The 23319-nt window shown below is 41.7% G+C and overlaps 4 protein-coding genes across 7 annotated transcripts in view; 2 read left to right on the forward strand and 2 right to left on the reverse strand.

Annotated features, from left to right (window-relative positions):
* The window catches only part of rtkna (rhotekin a), a 53772-nt gene extending 44513 nt beyond the window's left edge, over positions 1–9259 (forward strand). For 3 of the 4 annotated variants that reach the window (XM_085475110.1, XM_085475112.1, XM_085475113.1), the window contains exons 4-11: positions 1789–1906; positions 2579–2803; positions 2973–3067; positions 3631–3737; positions 3930–4064; positions 5005–5170; positions 5305–5409; positions 6403–9259. In XM_085475110.1, coding sequence (XP_085331236.1) covers positions 1789–1906; positions 2579–2803; positions 2973–3067; positions 3631–3737; positions 3930–4064; positions 5005–5170; positions 5305–5409; positions 6403–7115 — 1664 coding nt within the window. In that variant the 3' untranslated portion in view covers positions 7116–9259. The remainder of the gene's footprint in view (positions 1–1788; positions 1907–2578; positions 2804–2972; positions 3068–3630; positions 3738–3929; positions 4065–5004; positions 5171–5304; positions 5410–6402) is intronic. The other variant, XM_085475111.1, reaches the window with a different exon arrangement.
* Positions 9241–12615, reverse strand: mblac2 (metallo-beta-lactamase domain containing 2). The gene is made up of 3 exons (XM_085475120.1): positions 12029–12615; positions 10243–10457; positions 9241–9973 (listed from the first exon to the last, which is right to left on the reverse strand). The coding sequence occupies exons 1-3, from the start codon at positions 12468–12470 to the stop codon at positions 9800–9802; spliced, it is 831 nt and encodes a 276-aa protein (XP_085331246.1). The 5' UTR covers positions 12471–12615; the 3' UTR covers positions 9241–9799.
* Positions 12616–12757: 142 nt separating this feature from the next.
* polr3g (polymerase (RNA) III (DNA directed) polypeptide G) lies at positions 12758–17078 on the forward strand. The gene is made up of 8 exons (XM_085475125.1): positions 12758–12994; positions 13185–13316; positions 14010–14139; positions 15739–15804; positions 15883–15942; positions 16032–16093; positions 16174–16293; positions 16388–17078. Exons 2-8 carry the CDS (start codon positions 13206–13208, stop codon positions 16475–16477), a joined length of 639 nt encoding a protein of 212 aa, XP_085331251.1. The 5' UTR covers positions 12758–12994; positions 13185–13205; the 3' UTR covers positions 16478–17078.
* Positions 16637–20007, reverse strand: lysmd3 (LysM, putative peptidoglycan-binding, domain containing 3). Its single transcript, XM_085475124.1, has 3 exons — positions 19847–20007; positions 18706–18981; positions 16637–18201 (listed from the first exon to the last, which is right to left on the reverse strand). Exons 2-3 carry the CDS (start codon positions 18970–18972, stop codon positions 17509–17511), a joined length of 960 nt encoding a protein of 319 aa, XP_085331250.1. The 5' UTR covers positions 18973–18981; positions 19847–20007; the 3' UTR covers positions 16637–17508.
* Positions 20008–23319: the final 3312 nt, after the last annotated feature.

Below are 23319 nucleotides of genomic sequence, written 5' to 3' on the forward strand. Positions count from 1 at the left end.
GTGAAGGCTGTTTAATTTCCAATTCAACTGATTCATTTAATATTGCCTAGAAACATTCAGGGGTGCAATGCATGTGCAAAAACGACTTTAGTCGCAGCTGTTAGAAATGATCTTCACAGTCATTGGGAGCTTTTTTGTTTTTTTAGCTTTATCTCTCTACTTTACTCCTGGAAGCACAACTTGACCCACTGTCCTGTCTGGATTGCTTTGCCTGCTGGCTATTACAAAGAATCACGAAGGCAATGAAACGCTTCATTCTTAGTAGTGATGGGAGAGCTGTAAGCCAAAAACAAATAAAATCTGTGGTGCGTTTAAGGATCCACTCTAGTTTTCTGTCTTATGGAATATTCCTGTGAACCTGCTCGTATTAAATTGTCTTTGTGATAAAATTCAATAGAGCGCTGAGAATCTAACAATGGAATTTTTTTTATATTGGCCATTTTCTATCCCACCTGCTCTAGATAAATTTAATGTATGTTAACCTCCATACCGTCATTATAATAGTCTCAGTGCTCAGCCTCTCCCTTGGCAACTCGAATGAATTAATCTGCGTGACCTGTGCATGGAAATGAACTCTTGAGACAGGTAGTAGTCTCTTAACAAAGCTTAATGAGGCTGTAAGTCAAGGTCATTAAGCACACAGAGACATAAACTGAGGCAAAGTGTGTTCCTTTCTCATTTGTCCAGTCAGATTTTAGTGAGGAGTGTTGATTTCATACTTGGAATAGTAATTGCGCAATGAAGTGTGGGACATTAGGTGTCAATGTGCCGTTTACATGGAAGCGCGAGTAGAACTTACCAGTGCCAGTTATAAAGTGTTTTATGAGGAAGAAATACAAGATTATCCCCAATATGAGGTTGTGGGGTGAAGGTGCGATCATAGGGTTCTGGGAATCTTGGGAAATTCAAATTTTCCAATCTTTTCTTTAATGTCAAGTCCTTGCTCACCTCTAGACCAATTTCAGTGCTGCTGCTATTTTTAAATTGTTTCGTGTAAGCTCGTTTTGTTCCCAGAGGCACTGGTGCCTCTTCGGTGCTCACTGGATCTCCTCTAGTGTGTAAGAGCGGCAACCCATCCACTTTTATTTTTGAAACGTGGACATCGCTCAGACGCCTCAATGGACACAGCCCTTAGGAATTTGACAAAAAAAACCCACTCATGTGCTACTCTTGAAATAATTCGGCACTTCTTTTCTTACAGAAAACTACTGTTTAGTCTCGCTGACCTTAGGCGATCATTCAAAACAACAAACTGTTCCGTCTCAAAATAGCGGCAACACTGAAATCAGTATATCAGTGTACAAGAAGGTGACCTTTAAGTGGAGATTGGTCAAATTTTGATTTTTATGGGTAGATTCCTGGAACTTTCTAATCAAACTGCTCGAGAAGAAGCGATTAGGCCTGTCTGCCCCGACTCTGTCTGCTCCATCTGTTGTAGTTTCTTTCATAATTTCTCACTGGTGTTATGGAAATGATGGTTTTCTTAGACACAAAGATTTCAGGGTTTATCTATAATCACAGTGAAACCTTCCCTAAAATATAATCTTCACATACACAAAGATTCCTGTAGTTTAGTTTCAAAATACTGTTCACTATTTCCCATGAATTCTTAGCACAGCTGACCATTAAACTGAAACCAACAGTTTAATGTTTGCTGCATTGCCATTTTGGCTCTGATTTTTAAAGTGATGCAAGTAAATGAAAGCTGCTGAAGTGTTTCAAAAATGCACTGTTATGTAGAAGTGTTTCCTCTTCTTCTCTTCTGACTTTCTACATTTTCATTCGTAGAGCTTCATCGATGTGCGGTGTTCTGCCTGTTGCAGCTGGGAGAAGAAATCTTTGATACAGACATGGTGATAGTAGACCGGACACTCACCGATATTTGCTTTGACAACACTATCGTATTGTAAGTCACCTGTCAGTCCTATAACCGAACAGCCATATAATCTGTGACCATCACAGAAGACTGTAGTAAAACCAGTAGTTTAATATTGTATTAACATGGTTTTGTAATGTTGTACATCCAAAGTTGAACAATTAGTAAATGCACTGTTTGATACACTGTAAGTACCAATGAGAGGGCGATCTATAACACCTGATTGTTAAGCCAATTTTATGTTCGGTATTTAGAATTCAAATAAATTTAGTTGGCAAGTAACTGAAAGTGCAATACAGTACAAACTACAATCGTTTTGCCAGTTCAGTTTTATTTATGTAGTGTCAAATCACAATAACAGTTGCTTCATATTGTAGGATTATCCTACAATACCCTAGAGACCTAAAGACCCTACAATAATACAGAGAAAACCCCAATAATCAGATCTCCCCCTACGAGCAAGCACTTGGCAACGGTGGGAAGGAAAAACTGCCTTTTAACATGAAGAAACCTCCAGCAGAACCAGGCTCATGAATACTGTACAACATTTTTGCCCAAAATATTATACAAGAGAGGTATAAAAGAGCACACATGAAGCACATAGGTATGTGAAAGTAAGCACTGTACTCGAGTGGATGCACTTAGTTACTCTTTTAAAATGACCCTTAAAGAGATGGTGATGATGAGCATTTTCTCTTGCAGTAGTGAAGCCAGCCCGGGTTTCGAGCTACGGGTTGAGTTGTATAGCTGCTGCTCAGAGGATGACTATTCTGCAGGCAGCACACCAAGGAAACTGGCCAGCAAGCTGAGCTCTTCACTGGGTCGATCAGCTGGGAAGAAACTCCGGGCAGCCATGGAGCCTGGACCGTGTAGTCCCGTAAGCAACGGAGGGGGAGCCCCTCTCCTGCTGCCAGTTCCCTCTGTACCGTAAGTTTAGCTTCATATAATATCTATAGTTTTTATACAAAAACAGAAAATGGATTGGAAATAACTTGTGATTTCAGAGAGCAGATATTTATTGAGACCATCGCTCACTGCAAACATGCATACTCAAACACCAAATTAAATTCTTCTCTTCACTCTTGTGTGTTGACAGGGGCCCGAAGTACCACCTCTTAGCCCACACCACACTGTCACTGTCACACGTCCAGGACAGCTTTCGCACGCATGACCTCATCATTTCAGGCAACGGTGAGTGGCAGCCACCATCAATCTGTGTCCTCGCCATCTTTCTGCTTCCTCTGCCAAATCGGCCATCTGTCTATTTTTCGTCTTTCTCGTCACCGCCTCACTTCTTCGCCCGGCATTCTGATCATTTCCTTTACACCAGCATATGGCGCAGCTATGCCTCCTCCTCTTTTCCTCCTCTGTCCTCCCACTTTCTCTGACAGGCAGCCATTGTCAAGGTCACAGTAATAAAGGCTGCGCTAGTGAGGTGACTGCTGTGTAAAGCTGTAATGATGCTGGATAACAAGGGTCCAGACCCTAACACAGACAGGCCTCTAGTGTTTTATTCATTGGCCCTGCAGCCTGCTGTAAAGTTTCACTGCCAAACTGCATGACACTCCCTGCAGCTGCCATCCTTTTATACCCCAGTGTGTGCTAAAGGGGGGACGGTGTGACGTGAGGATGCAGTGTGTGTCGGTTTGTGTGTGTGGATGCATGTTTCTGTGTGGAATTTTAATGGCATGGGAATATTTTTATTTATTTATAAGTGTTTATTTTTTCCCCATCCATCTATTCCCTCCCTGCAGAAGAGTGTTCGTACTGGCTGCCACTCTATGGTAGTATGTGTTGCCGCCTCGCAGCTCAGCCTCACTGTATGACCCAACAGATGATGAGCGGGTGCTTGAAAGTTAAGGTAAGCTGGCAAGCCTGCAAATGTGCGTTGCTGCAAACTATTCCTCCAGGGGTTGTGCTAGATTTTTTGGCATATATCCACACTTTTTATTCTTTTTCTCCCCTACCACATTCCTGTTCTCTCAATCTCATGTTGTCGTCTCTCTTTGTGTGCGTATTTTTTGCTCCTTTTTTCCATTTTTTCTTTACCTAGCAGCAGTGTGGAGGTGACCCTCAGAGTTGGACAAAAGTTCACGCCGTTCTCAAAGGAACAAACCTTTTCTGCTACTACCGGCAAGAAGATGTGGAGGCTAACGTTGAGCCAGCTTTCACTATTGGCATCAACAAGGTCAGCAAAGAAATCTGAAAGGCAGTATATTATCTCTTTGAGCTCGATCCAGCTTTAGAGAAGCAGTAGCTGCATATTTTTGGTAACACCTTAGGCATCAGAATAGATGGTAAGAAAACAAGCTTGTGGATTACCACACGTTTAAATAACAAGCTCACTGGTAGACTCTGAGCCTAAAGAGAAAATTTAGCTCTTTTCTTTGCAGCGGTTCTCAAGGTTTATTTTAAAAAGCCACCTAGAGCTGTCAGAATCGAGCTCCATTGAGTTCATGAGTACCAAACTGCGGTTGTTACCTTTTGAGGTGTGACTATAGAAACGTTCATCAGGCCTGTAAAGGCACATTTCTACTGCTCAAAGCTTTGTATACACAGGAAGACCCCTCTATCCAATTGGAAGTCATAATTCTCTCTTGCCATCATTTTTCCCTGCATCAAATAAAGATCAGTCAGCTGGCCAGTCACGCTCTGAATCATCTCATTTCCTGTGTCTTTAAGAGTCGATTCCTAGACTGCTTCACAATCTTTCTGTAGTGACGCACTCGGTCTTTTGTGTCCTCTGACCTTGAGCATGCTGATAACCTAAAGCCAAGTCAATCAGATCAGGTCTGTATAATCTTTTGTGCGGCTCACATTAGAGGAGACAGAAAGAGGGAGCGCAGCATGGCAAAGGCGTGAACAGGACAACACTGCCATCTAGTGGTCATAGTCATACCTAGCCATATTTAGAGTACAGCAAGTTATGGGAATTGGGAGTCAGAATCCTTTTGTTGGATAATTGCTGGAGGGAAATGGTTTGGAAGAGCACTAATTGGTGACTTTATTAATGAAGGCTTATTTTCAGTGGAGACTTATTCATTGAACCACACTGTACTTCCATTCGTTCCCTGTTGTAGACATTTTTGCGGTAGATGATTGTATTCTTTGCCACTCCTGTGTTTCAGGAGACCAGAATACGTGCATCAGAGAAAGACCCTCTCAGTAAAGTTCAGAATATCTGCATCAGCAACCATTACGGAGGGGAGGAGGTTACGCACACTGTGACCACAGACAGCCGCGAGGAGACACACCGCTGGATGGAAGCCTTTTGGCAACATTTCTACGATATGAGTAGGTCCTTATGTGTCATTTAAACCCGCAACATGTGGTCGTTTAACATATGTTTTAAAGGACAGCATATAGTGCCGTATATTCTCCATCTGCTGCTTGATTTGTTGATGGTGACGTTTGCCTCCAATGTACAGGCCAGTGGAAACAATGCTGTGATGACTTAATGAAAATTGAACTTCCATCGCCGCGAAAACCAGCTCCTATCACACCGAAACAAGGCTCTTTGTATCATGAAATGGGTAAGAATTCTCCTTGTGTCAAGGTGTTTTTTGGTCACTTATAACCTAATGTGAAAAATAAAGCACTGTGCCTGCATTGCATGTGGCTGTGTTGAATTTCTGTTTCTTGAGTGCACGTGCATCAAAGATGCTGTCAATTACGTTTTCCTATCCGATTTCTCAAACTCACTCTCTGCTTCACTTCTCTGTGCTCTAAATAGAAGGGTTCTTATCTCTGACGTGCTGACTAACTTGTCTTCTGTTTCTCTATTCCTCTTTTTCCTTTTCACGTTCCTTTGTATGTCATATCTATCCTTCCTCGCCATTTCCTGTTCCCCATTTCCCTTATTTCCGTGTGAAATAACGTAAAATTAATTTCATCACGCTTTTCATAAACTTTCACCGTTCATTGTAATGGTTGAATTATCTTGATGCATGAATGAAATCTTTCTTTGTTTTCCCATCACTCCTGTTTGAATGAGCGTGTATCCTTTTCCTTTTTTTGTCATGTCCATTAAAATTGCCAAACTACCAACTTTTCCCTCATCCCCGTCTCTGCTCTATCCCAACTCTCTCACCAACTTCCCTGTTGATTTTCCTAACCCTGGCAGCTCCTCTTGCCACACCCTCCTGTGAGGGTCTTCTGCTGCAGGATAACGCTGTGTCTGCTGAGATTCGTGCTCTGCTCTCATCCTATTACAACGACAGGTGAAGTAACAGGACTAGGACTCAACATGAATTGGTTTGTGGTAAATGTTGCAATCCCAAGAAGCTGGAGTCTGCATTCTGAATAGAATTATGCAGTATTGTAATCTGCATGAATTGGAAAGATGTCATGAATACACTCAAAATGTTAAAAATATCCTACAGTAATTGCTATCTTTAGCACTTGTTCTAAAGAAAAAACCCTGCAATTTAGATTTAATCCCAGGAAAAACTGATCAGTCTGTAAAACTGGTCTCAGGTTTACTCCATGGCGGCATACTAATAAGATTTGCCGCTTTTCTCTTGCAGTTATTGAGTCATCTGATGACCTCAGCAGCAACGTGTCAGACATCCTGGCTCGGAGAATGCAGGAGCTGGAGCTCCGTAGCCAGCTAGGCACCTCTCCCACCTGGATGTCTGCGTTTGAGGAGAGCAATGCCAGATGTACTGGCCGCTCTCGTCACTGTACTCGCATGTCTGGCCACAGCCCCTGCACCCCTCATCGACTGCCTCGGAGTCCTGTGAGTCCTCACCGCTGCCCACAGCTCGGCCTGCTGTCTTCAGACGCAAGTCTGACCTCAGATAGCGACAGCCACTGTAGCACCAGTCCCTGCTCTCACCACCACGGCTGGCCTGAACCTACTTCCAGCTACTCTCTTTTGTCATCTTCCCCCTCGCGTCTGAGGCCACGCACTCTTTCTTTGGATGCTAAGCTCAGCACCCTTCGAGGGAGAGGGTACGGAGGTGGAGGGACCTTCCAGTGTTCCTGCCAGCCGCCTCCCTCGTCCCTGCTTGCTCCTCTCCCCATCTCCAGTCGCTCCCCCCGGTCAAAGCACAGCACACAAACCACGCTATCCTGCTCCAGCTCCACCTCAAGCAACAGCTCCAGCAACAGTGAGGGCAGCCACAGCCCAGAGTCATCAGAGGGAGGCCCCTTCTCTAGGCCCTCCCCAGCTCGACGCAGCCTAAGAAACCTCAGGGCCAGACTTGATCCTCGCAACTGGCTCCAGAGTCAGGTGTAAACTTCATTTCTGACAGTGTTTTTTTTGGGGTTTTTTGCTTGCCTAAAGGCAACAGTGCTTATTAAACCATGGTTTAATTAGCTTAACACACGTGAACCAAACTCAGGCAATCTGCGATGCCACATGCACAGCCCTGAGAAGGATGCCTCCAGCCTGCCTCTTGGTGGAGGACGAGCCATGGAAGACCCTTCTTGGGCGAACTGGAATGTCTTCTAACACAAAAGACATGTGACAATCACTGCAGGAGTCTCTGACATTTGCTTGGTTGCCACAGTGTTTCAAAACAGTCCAAAAGTATTTGGGAGGTACTCTGCTTGCTTTGAGAATTGATGGTAATGCTGCTTGGAAGAAGTTGATGCTAACAGATAAGGGCATGCTCAAATTCATGCCACACTAGGTCTACTTTCTGTCTTTGAAAATCTGATTTTGAAACTGGAAAAAATAAAAACAAAGTAAAAAAAAAAACACACATTTTGAGTGGCCAGTGATCCTGGCCACTCAAACATGTCTGTTAATGCACTAGTCGTATTTTGACTGGATGTTTCCTGTTATGTTCAAAAAGTTTGCAGTGTTTGCAGTATAGAAGCCAGTTAGCATGAGGTAATATGAACACACCAGTCAAGATTTTTCCAATATTAGAGACTGCTATGTGTAGAGGTAAGGGTTATTTGTCGCCTGTACTGTGATACTTGTTTCAGTCTACTTATTATTCATGCTATTTGTGGGGTCTCCCAGAACGACTATGCACCATTTTTGTTTTCATGCATGTTTTGACTTGCAGTTAAAATATTTCTTCGTCAGATCATTTCAAATGATTCTGCAAGTGCTCATACTTACTGTACTAGTTACGACTGTGATCTCTTCAGGGTAAAAAATCTGTGCTCTCCTCTTATCTGCACACTATTGACAGGCTGCCATCAGACTAAGTAATAGATTTGTAATAGATAGTATTACATCACACAGTAATAGATCACACAGTGCAACTCCTAAGCAAACTGATTTTAACCAAAGCTCAATTATTATTGAAAACCCAAGCCATACTAATCTGCAGCATTGTTTGTTTTCAGTTTCCAATCCTGCCGTCCAGCGATTTATTATCACGCAACAAAGAAAGAAAACTGATTTAATCTTGGCGAAATTCTAAAAAAACATTCTAAAAAAAAAAAGTGTGCTTACATGAACTCTAGTCAGTCACCTTTTTAATGATTTCTTAACACTGCCGCCAACTTCTTGTTACATTTTTGCTAGTTAGACAGTCAGTGCAGTTTCTTCTTCTTACAGAAAACCTTATAGGAGGGTTGGTGTTGTCAGTGCAGTAAATCTTTGCCTCTTTTTTTCCCCGTTTCCGTGTTTATTGTGGACTCTGGAAGCCGTTGCCCTCTTGGGGACTCAGAACTCGAATCATTTTTACTAAGATCTGTCGTACGCTGAACGACAGCATTTGTTACTGTAAATTAATTTTTATAAGTTAACAAATAAACCTCCTGTATTTGGTTTTTTTTTTTGTTACATTACTGAATTTGTTATAAATGCAGCTGTGTTGATATTTGATGATCATAATATTAGATAACGTGCAGATCTTTTAACTGTCACAGATAACATTGAATGTTATAACCTTGGCGGAGTTTCCCGTGTTGGCAGGCTTCGTGTTCTGCATGTATGCCATCCTCGGAGGTGAACTGAAAACGAGAGATGTGGAAATCTCGTGTTTAAATAATATAACATTAAATAAATGTTTTATGAATTAAAAATTGTCTTTTCTTATGTATCCAAATTAACATGTTCTGTGTATATTTTTATGGTGAAATTCTTTAGTAATGCACTGAACTTAAAAATAAAATCTGATATTTCTGTTAGAAGGTTAAATCACGCTACTTTTCTTAATTTTGTACACTAAAAGCCCCCCAAATTAAACCCTTTCCATGCATTGAGAGAGGTTTCCATCAGATCAGAAAATGACTTTAAGTTCTCTATCCTTTGAACATGTGTTGGATCATATTCCATCCACTTCTGTTCTGCCCCTTTTTCCCCTCTCTTGCAACAAATCCCATTTGAGTTCCCCCTGGAGAAGCAAATCCACTTAGAAGCCGCCGCAATCTGTGCTGCAAAAGACTCAAAAAGTAGGTAGAACAGAGACTTTTATTGTCTATGTTTCGATAGCAAAGCCGCAGATTAGTCAATAGTACAAAGCACAATTACAAACATCGGAGGTAGTCGACACTGAGTCTTCACTGAGCATTGTAATATGCATAGAGAACACTATGGCCATAATGACTTTGTTTCAAATGTCTCAGAGGAAAACCCAAAGCGCCCTGTTCTGTTTGTAGTGCAGAGTTGTGCTATTGTTGTGCTATTGTAACTTCACGTATGCTTAAAGTATAAAAATCAAACACTGAATTATATTAACACCGACATATACATATTCATCAGCATATAAGACCAGTAAATATTTTTATAATAGGCTTCATATGGTGCTGATTATTCACTTCTGTAACCCAGTAGGGACATTTCACACAAAGTTTGGCAATTACTTGATTTTCAGCTGGATTACATAAGTAAATGGACAGCATTACGTTAAGTTGCAGATAAAACAGAGGTAACCCCGCCCCCAGTCTTCCATGTCCTCCATACTAAAACATCTCTCTTTGTGCACTTGCTTCCTGCAGCTCAATGACCCACTCTCATTAGCAGGCACACCGTGGGTTGCACACCCGCAGAGCCACCCCAGCCAGACTCCTCCAGGCAAACGTGGAGAACTTTGCAGGGCATGTTTCAGCCCTGCTGATGTACGTGGAGGCAAGCCGATGGAGCCGCTTCGCACCGAATGCGTTGTAGTGCCCTGGGAGGACTTGGTCGACCTGTTAAATCAATTTTAAAGCCAATAAACATGTATTTTATTTAACAAATAATGTTTAGTACATGTTAAATTATATTGTTTTAAGTATTAGCACAGAAAACACAGCTTGTATATGTAGGCTAATAGATACTGGTATGCCAAATTTCAGACATTTTCATTATAAATCTATGAAATGTTGATATACGGTGCTTTGGGATAAATACCCCTGGAAAAAAAGTGGAACTGTGTACTGAAATTGTGAGGCTGCTCTCTAGTGGGCCTTAGAGTTACCTGTTCGCTGTCCACCAGCCCAACCAGGCGCTCACAGCTGCTTATGTAGTCACTGACATGGCTGTAGGGCAGCCAGTCAATCATTGCGCCGTCATACACAACGTCGCCACTGAAAAGCAACTTATTGTCCCGGTCATGAAGGCAAATGCTTCCCCGAGAGTGTCCGGGCATGTGAAGCACAGTCAGCTGTCTATCACCAAGATTGATGACATCACCTAAGCAGGAGAAAGAGAGGTTGAGAAGGCATTAGGTTTTGATAATTATTCACACATACAAACATGGCATGAACCGTAATCACCGGCGACTATGCATTTAAAATCTTAGACTGTCATGTCACTGAGTCACACAGATTCTGTGACATTCAGTATATCATCGATTTGGTCGAGGCCAGTTATGAGTTGCACTGGCAAAAAGGGTGAAGTTGATACATCAGGGAATGAGATATACCAGCTGCACTGCAGTAGTGGCTCTGACACAGCAGAACAAGTTACTCTACAATACTGCATTTTGCATCAAACCCCAATGGATATAGTGGTTCAGCAAATACATTATTTATGATATAAGCTTTGTGTATTATTATGTGTGCTATTCTGGTGAATGTGTGCTTTACATAAAGACTCCAGTGACCAGTGCTTTCAAACAATGTATCCACTTTCACATTTATCAAGTAGGTTGATTCAGCTCGCCACCTGCTGATCTCTGACCCACTAATAATAATAATAATTTTTAATAATAATTTTTTAATTTTTAATTCTACAACTGTTTATAACTTGCATAGTTCACATTTCTGTATAGCTGTATATCTTATATTTCTGTATAGTTTTTCATATTTATATCCTGTTCATAGCCTGTACATAGCTTGTACTCACTACAACCTGTACATACTTATAGAATATTCACAACATACTTCATACCGTGTAACATACCATAATAGACCCATTTCTGTAATATACTTACATATCTATATTATTGCTAATATATATTTGTAATAGATCTATATCATGGCTAAAGCACTTCTGGATGGATGCAAACTGCATTTCGTTGCCTTGTACCTGTAAGTTGTGTAATGACAATAAAGTTGAATTCTATTCTATTCTACTATAAAAAAATTGTTTAAGAAAAGAGAAGACTGTGTGGTTGTTACTCCGTGCAGAGGGATGCTTTCATTAAGTGTGACACCAGTCTCTGTATGCTCTTCTTCTTTCTTGGAAGCAAGAGAATACATCAAAGCCATCACACTGGCTTAAAATAGAACAGCTCTGCAGATATAGAGAATGAGCATATAGTTGCTACCAATAGAATTTTTTTGGTTGTTTTTTTTTTAAAGCATCCACTTCTAATAGGGAGAAATTGTCTGTACCTGCATTCCTTGGATAGAATATCCTGTTTTATGTAATGGGATAATTGCACCTGTGTAATCACCAGTCCTGGCCTCATGTTGCTGCATTGAACTGGTTCCTCTAGCCTACTTTGTAACTGTAAAAATTACTGGCAGACCGCCCCCCTTGTCCCATCCCCACTACCTCCATTATGTAATACGTTTCGATGTGTGAGCTAGCAAGTCATTGTTGGTCTTCTGCCAAATCGCTGTGCAGAATCTGAGGCTGGAAACGACTCTGTAGAGCGTACTGTGCTCACACTAGGCCTGGTGCATCCATCAAGCCCATTACTGTATCGATTATGGTCCTTGTCACTAAGTGAATGCTTTTAGACCACGCTGGTATTTGATCACAGATCCATCCCTCTAGCCTAAATCAAATCTACAAGGGCTGTATCTCCTACCTACCCTCCTGCAGTATGTGTGTGGGCTGCACAGCCTTGACTTTGTAGTGCCTTGCCCTCCATCCCGGGCTGGGAGCCTCAGCTATCTCCCTGTCGCTGAGCCAAGTGACCGTCTCGAAGTTGTCTCCGTTGGCCAGGGCATCGACCTCCGCGCTGTGGACGCCCACCTGTTGGAACTGATGCAGACCACCGGAGTGGTCGAAGTGGGCGTGGGTGGCGATGGCAAGCAACGGGTTCTTCCTCTGCGGGTCTTTTCCCAGCAGGCCTTTGGCGTCGATGTATTCAGGTAAGCTCCTTAAGCCCAGACCCGTGTCTATCACCACGTCCTGGTGTGTGCCGCGCAGCAACCAGATGTTGGCTCGGTTCTCCGACTGGTAGAATCGCTCCTGGATCCAGAAGATTCCGTCTCCGAGCGATTTGTGAGCGTACCAGTCGACTGCAGACATCCCAGTTCATTCGCTTGTCGAAGTAGGGTTCAGTATGGTGTCGTACTGTCAGGTGATTTATTGGGGGGAGAGGTGTAACTAGCCTACCAGCTACAGATGATATGTTTTCATTGAGGTTAATGCGATGGTGGCCGCAGACACACCCTTGTAGGAGGACACTAAGCTCACTGGGCAAACCGATAAACGACGGCAGCTTAACGTGGGTTGCAATTGGCTATACGCAAACCACGCCTCCTCTGTCGTCACGCAGAGGAGGAGCGAGTTAAAGCCACATTTACGCATGCTGACAGTGGCGTATGGCGTGTGCAGGTTTCCAAAGCCGGTGCTAGCTAAGCAGTATCTTCATTAGGTTCAGCTGAAATGTATGTGATTTTTAAGAAGTTGCCGAGGGACAGATAAAACCGGCCAGAGAGGTACATTAAAAAACTGAAACATGCGGATCCAGTAAGAGCTAAATATCGCTGTCCAGCTCTGAAGTAGACTGTGCTTTTTTACATTAGGCGCAGTATACTAACAGGCTTCTAGTAAGTATTTCAACATACTATACACGCAGAGTGCGTCTCTGATGCTGACTAAAGCTTCATTGCTGGCAGAGTCACGCTAAAGGCGATGGAAGCTGTAGTACGTTAACTTTCATCAACACGTGTTGACTGGAGATATGTGGACGTGTGTGTGTGTGTGTGTGTGTGTGTGTGTGTGTGTGTGTGTGTGCAGGAACAGAGGAGACCTGCAGCCATGGCAGGCAAGGGTCGTGGAGTGGGTGCTTTTACCTTCAATATTGACGCTCTGGGCATCGGCAGGGGCAACATGCCAGAAGCCAGGGTGGGGCCCAGTCCTCTGTTTCCAGTAAGTACCGAACACAGTCTTTTACACACACACACAAGCGCACACACACACAAGCAGTATGTCAGATTGCATTTCAATATAACAAATTCACCTCTAATGCTCAAAAGGGTTGAGGTCAAACTTTACTGGAGTGACTTTAGGAGAGACCTTTTTGAGAGAGGTAGGTGAAATTTGCATGGAATTTGAATAGCAGACTATATACAGTGGACGTTTACTTATAATAAGTTAAGGTTTATTCTTTGTAATGAAATTTACAAAACATTTTACTGCATTTGTATTTAAATGAAGGCAGATGAAAGTATATTCATCGTGCTCATGGCCAACATGTGTTTAAGAGTTATGACCCAATGAGTGTCTCTCACAGTGTTCACAAATAAGCACAAAGGGGGTAAAGGGCAATAATGTATGTGCTTATGTAAAATTCATGGCCAGGTTTTCATTGGCCGTGTGTATTCCCCAAGAATATGGCAGATATTTACATTCCTCTTGGATTCTGCCAGGATGCTTTATGGGGATTTTTTTTCTTTTAAACACAGTTTGGACTATGCTATGCTTACAATGTAGTATATTTTGACTATTCATACTGAAAAAGTTGAACACCTTTACATGGCAGTCTGAATTTCAGTTAGATTTGAAATTTATTTGCACTTGAACATCATTAATATCGGCATTACATCATCCGTACTTCTCCAGAACACTGATTTTAAACCAGTTCCACTGAAAGCTGGTGAGGATGAGGACTACATGCTGGCCTTAAAACAAGAGATGAGGGGAACAATGCAACGGCTGCCACACAACATCAAACCTCAGTCCAATAAAGCAGGTGAGGAGAGCGGTGCATTAGAAGCCTGACATCAGCTGAAATGACGCTGTAAGACAGTTGTCTGCTGTTGGGGAAGATAATGCAGCTTTTAGGAACAAAGACTTTCAGTTAAGGTCATATCTGGGAAAGGGAGAGATGCAGATTAATGACAGAATATTGAGTTACAGATGTCTCATCTTGCGAAACCACAGATTTCTTTTGTCTGGATTACTGGCTTTTTAGAACTCTCCTGTTCCACAGTTAGCTAAATGTAACCATGTAAAGAAGTCAGTGTATTTTATAGGGGGAAGGGGGGGATTGCTTATTCAGCAGGGGGTCTGTGGTGAACATGACTATAGGGAAATTATCTATGAAAAGGAGGTGCACCCAGTTCTTCTGTGCAGAAGCAAATATACACACATCATGACCGATAAACAGAGAAGCAGCTGCTTCATATCTACAGCCTCTTCAGCAAGACTCTCATCCCACGGTTGGGCACTACTTCCACTGTCTTAGATAGCTGTTAGACATTGTACTCCATCCCAAACCTGCAGTAAAAAGAGAGCTGGTTGATGGGCTGTAGAGCAGAACAGATATTAAACGTCTTTTAGCTTGATGAGACCAAGGCCTATTAACTTCTCATCAGTGATCATCATTGAAAACAACTAGTCTGTCTTTGACAGGAAAAAAAGAAGGATTTGTTTGACAGGGCTCATTGTATTGACGCACAATGGGAGAGTTGAAGGAACTCTGTGAAGATCCAAGAAGGAGAATTGATAATTTACATAATTTGGGGAAAGTCTATTTGAGCTATTTTTAAACAATATCAGATTCCAAGTTTTCCATTTTCTGGAAGAAGATCCGAACTGTTACCCTCAGATAAGAGAAAATTGGTTAGGATGTTCACAACAACCCAAGAACAACCGGGTCACAAGTCTACCGTGAAATTGAAATTACTCAAAGACCAGCCGAGTTTTAGTTCTTTTGCCGACCACAAAAGAATACCCTGCTCCAAAATCAACAAGTGAAATTTGCAGCTGCCTACATGGCCAAATTCTCGTCTGTAAAAAATCAACAACTTCAAATTCACCTTAAATCCACAGCTAGACGGTTGAAATTTTGGACACAACTGGGTGTTCAAACAGGACAGTGTTCCCAAATGCACATCAACATTGGTTTTGGATTGGATAAAGCAAGACCAACATTAAGATTCTGGCTTTCCCAAAACCACAGCCTCAACGTTATTGAAAATTTGTGGACTATGCTTAAAAGTCGGGTCCGTCTGGGTGGGCGCCATTTAGTGTTATCAATCCTTTCATCCTTCAAGGACTGCCAAAATTAATCCAAGCTTGTGTAACAAATTCTTTGGGGTTTTTTTTGTTTTGTTGTTAGAGGCATTAATGGTGCATGCTGTACAGTCCTTCCACTCTATAAAAATAAGAGTTCAAAGAAATCATTAAAGCCCCGAATTACCATCACATTCATGCCATTGACTGTATGCAAACTACTGACCATGACAATGTGGGGTGAGGATCACGAGTAACACTGCAGTTTGTGTTGACGCACAATAGAGTAAGTGTTTTTAAGAGTATGACCTTTCTTTTGTTTACATGAAAACAGAAGTGGAGAGATACACCGAGAGATACCTGAAGCAAAGCCAGATTGATGACAATGAATGGACTCCAGGTACGTATGTAACACATCATCATGGGGTTAGGTGGAACACAAAAAGAGAGGACGATGATAACATTTTTATTTTTTTAGACTGGAACCTTTTTCCAAAAGAACTGATGCCCAGAAGAAAACGACCTCGAGCTAAAACGGGTACATTAAACACAATATGTATGAAATGACATTTCTTTTTACTTTCTTTGTTACTATAAGAATAAAGACCCAATGTTTAACTCCAACAGGCACAAAGAAAAGTGCGAAGATATCACGCAAGGACGCAGAGAACATTCTGACCAAATTAGATGTAAGCTTCATTTAAATTTACTGTCAGTTCTCTCTCCACATCTTTGGTGTTTCTCGTGAGTAATTTGATATTAATGTCAGGAACTGGCAAACAAAGATGACCCTGAAAAATCAGATGAGGAGACTGAAAAGAAGCCAGGAAATAAGGATGAAGAAGAGGAAATTGAAGAGGAAGAATACGAAGAGGAGGATATTGAAGAGGTGCAAATTTCAAGATGTACTGAAAAATGTGTTACACATAATGATCAATATGTGCAAACTAGATCTGACATTGCTTTTTATTTGTCCCGTGTAGGAAAACGACTACATAGAAAGCTACTTCGACAACGGTGAAGATTTCGCCGCGGACAGTGACGATAATATGGATGCCGAAGCAACATACTGAGCGTCTCTCAAGCAAGGAAGTGCTGAAGTTAAACATAATGTGACTGCTTCTTTTGGTTAAATATTGCACATGAGTTGGGAAAGCTGTTCAGTAGAGTGGAGCGAATTCTTTTCTAATCAAGCTTTCGTTAAAGACTAATGTAAATAAGAAATACTGAAATATTTGCACATGGCAATAATTTATTCAAAATAGATTTATTTTTCATCCTCTAGTCAGGTTTCACAGGTTGAAAGGCACATACTGTTAAGAACACACAATGCTCTGTCATAGAATATCAACTGAACAGTGATAAAATAAAAGGGCTACATAACAAGTCTAAAAATTGTACATAATTACAAATGCGTTATTGTGGGAATATTGTGCATTTTCCTCACCATGCTCTTATTTATATTTTTGATTCTTAATTGGGGAAAAAAAAAACCCAGTTCTTTCAAGCAGGATGGAAATTCAAGAAAAATTCATTTTAACTCCAACTGAGGATCAATACTGGTAGTGTATGTAAAAACTGATGTTCAGTCTTCAAATAAATTAATTTTAATTACACACACAGTGGCAGCAATCCTAACTTTTCCAACAAGTACCATTGGAAAGTGCAATGTAACTAACATGGCAAAAGTTACAGCTCAAACATCTTCCACAAACTCCCTGGGCAGCATTTGTGTGTAACCGGCTAAAAATTCTCCAGCACAGCTGACTGCAAAGACACCATCTCGAGTTTACAGGAGACACTCAGACCAACTATGAAATACAGTCACTTTTAAAAAGGTTGAAGCAGCACAGCATTGGTCTATCAAACCAGACGTAAATCTTGCAAAGAGTTGGACCCACATTCAGTCTGTCAACTGTATGCAAATGGAGAGACGCAAGTTATGATTGTGGCCACAACTTAATCTTTCAATCCTCCAAAGTTATTGTCTCCTGTATAGTTCAGCCAGATGGATTAGAGTGATGTTTTAAAAGTTATCTGTAAATGGGAACATCAGGATAGTTCTATTAGTTCTCTGAGTTAGCGACACATTTTAGGTGCTATGCTATGTTTTCTCATTTTCTCTATCTCCACCGTCTCCTGCTTTGTCCGCAACCCGTCCCTGCTGAGTTCCATTAACTGCAAGCCTATGTTGAGCATCTCCAGGAATGTCTTGACTCCCGATCGAACCGTTGCCTTGTTGAGACTCATGAGAGAAGCCTTTCTGAGTTTGTGTAGGCATACCATGATGGCTAACGTCAGCTTTCACAAGAACTTCATAGTACAACAGATAAAAGATGGGTGTGACGATGCCGACAAAAAGCATGATTGCCACAGCAGTCCACCATCCCATGCCCCAGTCTGCCCCATAATAAGGATCCTTCCTCTGTACTGGTTTATATCCAGCTTCTCCTAGTAATGGCTGCTGCTGCGTTAAAGAGGACACAACCTCACTGAGGCCGCTCCGAGATGGTCCTGTGGATTTCACCAGCCGCTCAATGTCCTTGTCCTTCTCCATCAGGAATCCTTCCACGCTGTCAGTGGAAGAACAGGAGTCCATGGAGGATTCAGAAGGGAGAGAAGTAATGTGCGAGACCTGAGGCGGGTGTCTAGTGCCTGTGGGCGAGGCAGATTTGAGAGTAGCAGCGTTATGAGTCTCAGTGAGGACACTAAAGCGCCTCACAGGAATCTTAACTGAACGCAGGGCAAAAAAGTCCTGTTCTGTCAAAAGGTTGTTCGCACGCTTGATGTCCGCCACCTGGGATTCACAGGGGGAAAAAAATTAAAAAAAGTAATTAATAAGCCACTTACAATTTGCTGTCTGTTAAACCTGTACTTGAACTCTGCATATATAAAAAAAAACACTGATTATAATAAACTTTCCACAGATGTTTGTCAATCTCACATATCTTTTCTAAAAAAGTGCTGCTTTACATATAATAAGAAATCATTTTGAAACATTGTAGTGAAAACTACAATGTTTCAATCTGAAGGTGTTAGGTTGCTTCCAATTCTTTGTTTAGCAAGCAGTTTCAATTTCAGAAATTAATAACCACTATCATCATAAAATAAAGTGAGCAACAGCAGCTTACCTACCTACAACTCACCTGCTTTCCTAGACATATAAAGCAACAAAGCATGTTTCTGTACGTTTCCCACATAAAGAGAAAAGTGCAGGTGTACAAAAACAAACAAATGAGGATTTTAGTCCATGCTGCAAAGGAGAGGTAAGACAAACACACAAATCTAAGTAAACACATACTGAGCAATGGTACTGTAGGGCGATGCTGTTCAGAGTGTCTCCCTCCTGGATATCTCTGGTCAAATAGATAATGTCATCCATTCTCTCTTTAGAGGTGCTCCTCCGGAGTCTCTCTCTGCCACGAGGCCGAAGCTCATAGCTTTCCCCATCCTCTTCTGACATATCATTTTCTGAGCTGTTGTTTCCGAACAGATAGGCATGCCCGCCATTGGCAGGCTGCACCATGGTGGCTGACTGGAATCCATAGTGCTGGCTTCTGCTGGACATTTTTCTTCACTGTTTTAGGCAGAAGGAAACAATGGCTCAGAGCACAGGCTGATAGACTGAATCAAGAAAAAAAAACTTATTAGAGTGTGCATCTTAAAATCTATGGGCTATCCAACTTACTTAACATGTGCTACTGTAGTTCAACAGAATAGGCATTAACATTTTGGCTGTATATACAGAAAACACATCAATCCTGCTATGATCTGACAGATAAGACTGATTACACTGAATGTTTTAGTCTCAACCTATACCACTATGATCATGCTATATGATCAGGCTAGTCAGCTCTCAAAAAGGCTCAGTCAGATCAGATAAAGGTCCACCATATCACAATTGTGAAATAACTGCAAGGCAATACTATGTTATCAGTTTAAACAAGAAGCCGTCTATTTTTGAACCAATGTAAGGCCAGACAACGAGTGCTATGTAAGCAGCATCTAGTGCTGAATGGTTTAAACAACGGGCACACCAGCAATCATCTTCTTATTCAAGTACGCAAGCATGCGATTAACTAACCAAGCTCGTAAAGTGATATGGTGGCTAAAATTTAAGGTTAGCAACTATTTAGCTACGTTGTTGTCTACGAACAGCACAATGCTGCTACACTCTCGCTTTTCTCGTAAAACAACGGTGAGGTGTGGGACGATTATATTTCAGAAATAACTGCGTAAGTTAAGAAACACTTTCTTTAAGCCATTAAACAACTGTCTTAAACAGACTTTCCAGATCCTCTCCAACAAGAAGCGACCCATCTCCACGGGCTAGGCTAGTGCTAACTGGAGTCCACATTTATTATATCGCCACCGCTAATGAGCTTTGTGTCCCGTTGATCAGCAGTTGATTAAAATGTCTTTAGGAAATCGTTTACAACTACCTTTGCCTGATAAAGTGAATCCCGATCCCTCAATTGTTCTTTCTACTGTCCATACTTCCACTGGATTCTCCTTGGTCTCTCCCTGTAGTCTGTTTGTTACGTGCCTGCTAACCGCTATTGAACTGCTACCGCTCACGCCACGTCAACACAATATTTACGTAATGACGCTACCACACGCGACCGCAGCGCAACCTTTATTTTTTTTTTTTGCCGCGAGGTGGCGCCCAACGTCAAGTAAAACTGCGTGTACGTGTCGGGAGTGAGAACGGGTTTCTCTTGGCTGGCCTGGAAACGCCTTGGTGTTCATATTCATATTAATATTCTTATTCTTCTATGACAAAAAAGTACAAGTGTTCATTTAAAGAAATAAACAGAGCAGTAAGAGATGTTTTGTTTTGTTTTTTTTTTAAATTTTCCTTAGCCGAAGGCCGTATCGTTTGTTTTCTGACCTGGGAGTTGGATAGTCCTGGCTCAGGGACTCTTTTGGACGCCCTGTGTCACTACTGCTTCTGGCCTCTTGTTGTCTTTTGGTGTGTTTGGTGTGTTTTCAGAGGTTTCACTCAAGGTCATATTGTTCATTTTCTTAACTAGGAGTCGGATAGTACTTGGCGTCCAACTTTTTTGGCTGCTCTGTGTCACTGGTGCTTGTCCTGGCCTCTTGTTGTCTTTTGGTGTATTTTGAGAGTTTTTGGTATCACTCAAGTTCATATTGTTCTTTTTCTGAACTTGGAGTTGGATAGTCCTTGAAGAAGAACTTTTTTGGATGCTCCGAGTCACTGTTGTTTCTTTTTTTCTCAGTGTCTACTCTCATCCTCTTTCTCTCTGGAGAGTAGCTCTCAGAGTTGTTTTTGCTGCCTTTGGAAATCTGACTGTATTGTCTTTTCAACACAGTTTTTCTTCACACGTTCGTCTGTTTTTCCTTCTTGGAGAGCAGCTGTCGTCACTTCTGCAATTCTGTGCAACATAATTCGGGCCTCGCTTCCTCTTGAGTGGAAGCTGGAAATTTGTTTCATAGAAATGATAGAGTTGTTTTATTTTCTCAGTTTACACCCATGTTCATATTCGCGGTAGCTGCGAGGTTAAACTAATGGCTTTGTTTATAAAAGTACAACAGTGTACTGTTGGCTGTGAACACCGAGCCTTTATGGGGGCTAAACCCTGCCAAACGTGTCTGTAAACAGCTAGATTAACCTTAAGCCAGATAGATTCCGTTTTGTCTTAACCTCTGTCACTATGAACAGGATATAGTTAATATAGTTTACTCTAATTAAATACAGAGTAAACTGTATTATTTATATTCTGAATTACGTGTCCGTTGGTTACCACTGCTGACCCTGGGATATACAGTATAGCTAAAAAATAGTCTAAGAGACTATGCATAAAGAAAAAGAAAAAAATTGCACAATTCTAATAAGTCTGAAAGTCAATATTTGGTATGACCACATTTCTTCAACATAGCCTGGACTCTCTTAGACAAGCTTTCTTGTAATTTCTTAAAGTAGGCTCCAGGAATAGTTATCTAAGATTCTTGAAAGACATTCAAAGCTCTTCTTTGGATGTTTTCTGTGTTTTTTCTGTTCCGGGTGTGAGTTTACTGCATGGGAAGTGTGTTTGGTATCATCGTCACACTAAAAAAATAAAGCCGGTGCCAGAAACACTCTTTCCGCACTCTTTCTGTGTTTCATGGTGCCTCAAATTCTGACAGCAGTTCATAACTCCATAAACTTTGCCAAGTTCCCCAACACCATGTGGCTTAAATGCAGCTCAAAAATAATGACAGAGCCTCCACTGTGTTTTACAGATGGCTGGACTCTGTACATACTGAAAATGATTTGAACCAAAAATCCGAACCAAAATGTTTGGAGTAATCACTCCGCAAGACCTGTTGCCACTGATTTTCAGTCTCGTTCTTGTGTAATTTGGCATACCTCAGCTTTTTCTCCTTGTTTTCCTTCCTCATGACTTCTTGACAGCCACCTTTTCCACAGACCATTTCTGATGAGGCTTTAGTAAACAGAAGATGGATCAATCTACGGGCCAGATCCATCTCGAATGTCCTATGTGACGTCTTTGCTGGATTTATTTGTCTATTTCTAAAGGATATGATTTTCAGATACTGTTCATCTGCTGTAGACAATTTTTTTAGCCTTGCCACTTGTTCATTTTCCTCAAATATTGGCTAAAGATAGAATTTGATGTATTTATTTTTATCCGTTACGTGTAAAGACAACACTGCTTCCTCATTTGAGTTAGTTGCCTGTTTTAACCTTGAATGATTCATAAATCAGTATTAAATGGCTTATCAAATATACTTCCTAGAACATGGACAATGTACAAGGACTGGGCTGAAAATGGGTGGAAAAGCAGCCAATGCCCAGAGAAAAACTTTAGAAAAGCTGAAGAACTATTGCTCAAGAGTACTTAAAGTAATTAGTAATGTATAGCAATGAATGAATGGTTTCTATTATCATTACACATAGCGCAATGAAATTTGGTTTGGTTTGCTACTGAGAAAATAAATAAATGAACTAAATAAAAATACCTAAGTTAACCAGAATAAAGCGCATAAAATTTAAAAAACGAGGTGTAGCTCAAGACTTTTGCACAGTACTGTATATATTATTGTATAAAATTGTGTGAACTGGGACCAGCTGTAAATGAAATTCCTCAGGTGCTAATTTGCAAAGTTTGTGGAGAGTATAAGTGGCAGACGACAGCGAAGAGGAGAGCGGCTCTCCATGCCTGCTCAGCTCACAAGGTGGAGCTGTCGGCCAGCACAGCGTGCGCACGGTAGTGTGCGCCCTTCAGAGACAAATGGGATTAAAACATCTTGTCTCATTAGCAGCGACCGGGAGACGAGCTCGAGTCTCGGAGTAGCTGTAAAGTAAGCTTTCTGCTCGGACAGCAGGCCGTGTTTGTACAGTAACAACAGCTACAGCTGCCACATGGCCGCAGGAGCCCGGAGTTGTGTGTAGAGAGGAGCAGGTCTCACAGAGCCGTGTCCGCCTCGGCTATTTCAGCCAGCTCCAGTCCCGTTACATGACAGACGCGCTTCTACCCACGTTGTTCACGGAGAGCTAAAAGCTGCCGAGTGGAAGGTTCGGTGTCAGATAACACGAAACGATGCAGTTACCGGCTGCTGTTTGAGAAGACGTGGAGCCGAAGATCTTCGGAGCGCACACTGATGTTATCCACAGAAATAAACATTATAGAGCACAATATTTTGGACTGAGAGGTCAAGCACGGTGTCAGGTAAGTTAACACGATTCGTGTTGTGTGCTTTTACTGAGATTTTTCTGTCTGTCAGTGTGATTTGTGAGTTAAGAACGAGGATGAGTGGCGACCAGCAAAACTTTACAAGATTCATTTCACAAAGAGCTGAAGATGCGTCCGATGTGGTTTCGTGACACTCTTGTATTACAGTCTGTCAGGACAATGCAGCCGTCTTGGATTTATTTCTCAGTAAGCCAGTG

The sequence above is a fragment of the Copadichromis virginalis genome, linkage group LG12 (assembly GCF_057382275.1).
Source record: "Copadichromis virginalis isolate Kocher_CV1m ecotype Utaka linkage group LG12, C_Virginalis_male_GT1.1, whole genome shotgun sequence".
NCBI lineage: Eukaryota > Metazoa > Chordata > Actinopteri > Cichliformes > Cichlidae > Copadichromis > Copadichromis virginalis.

Bases quoted from the DNA above. Each gene is read 5' to 3' on its own strand.
- mblac2 (XM_085475120.1), bottom strand. From the start codon at position 12,470: ATGTCTGCAGTCGACTGGTACGCTCACAAATCGCTCGGAGACGGAATC. The intron at 10,458-12,028 runs GTAGGTAGGAGA...TCTCCTGCTTAG, and splicing joins CACACACATACTGCAGGAGG to GTGATGTCATCAATCTTGGT. The intron at 9,974-10,242 runs GTAACTCTAAGG...TTGATTTAACAG, and splicing joins GGCTGGTGGACAGCGAACAG to GTCGACCAAGTCCTCCCAGG.
- polr3g (XM_085475125.1), top strand. From the start codon at position 13,206: ATGGCAGGCAAGGGTCGTGGAGTGGGTGCTTTTACCTTCAATATTGAC. The intron at 15,943-16,031 runs GTACATTAAACA...TAACTCCAACAG, and splicing joins ACGACCTCGAGCTAAAACGG to GCACAAAGAAAAGTGCGAAG. The intron at 16,094-16,173 runs GTAAGCTTCATT...TATTAATGTCAG, and splicing joins ACATTCTGACCAAATTAGAT to GAACTGGCAAACAAAGATGA.
- lysmd3 (XM_085475124.1), bottom strand. From the start codon at position 18,972: ATGTCCAGCAGAAGCCAGCACTATGGATTCCAGTCAGCCACCATGGTG. The intron at 18,202-18,705 runs GTATGTGTTTAC...TGTGAATCCCAG, and splicing joins CCCTACAGTACCATTGCTCA to GTGGCGGACATCAAGCGTGC.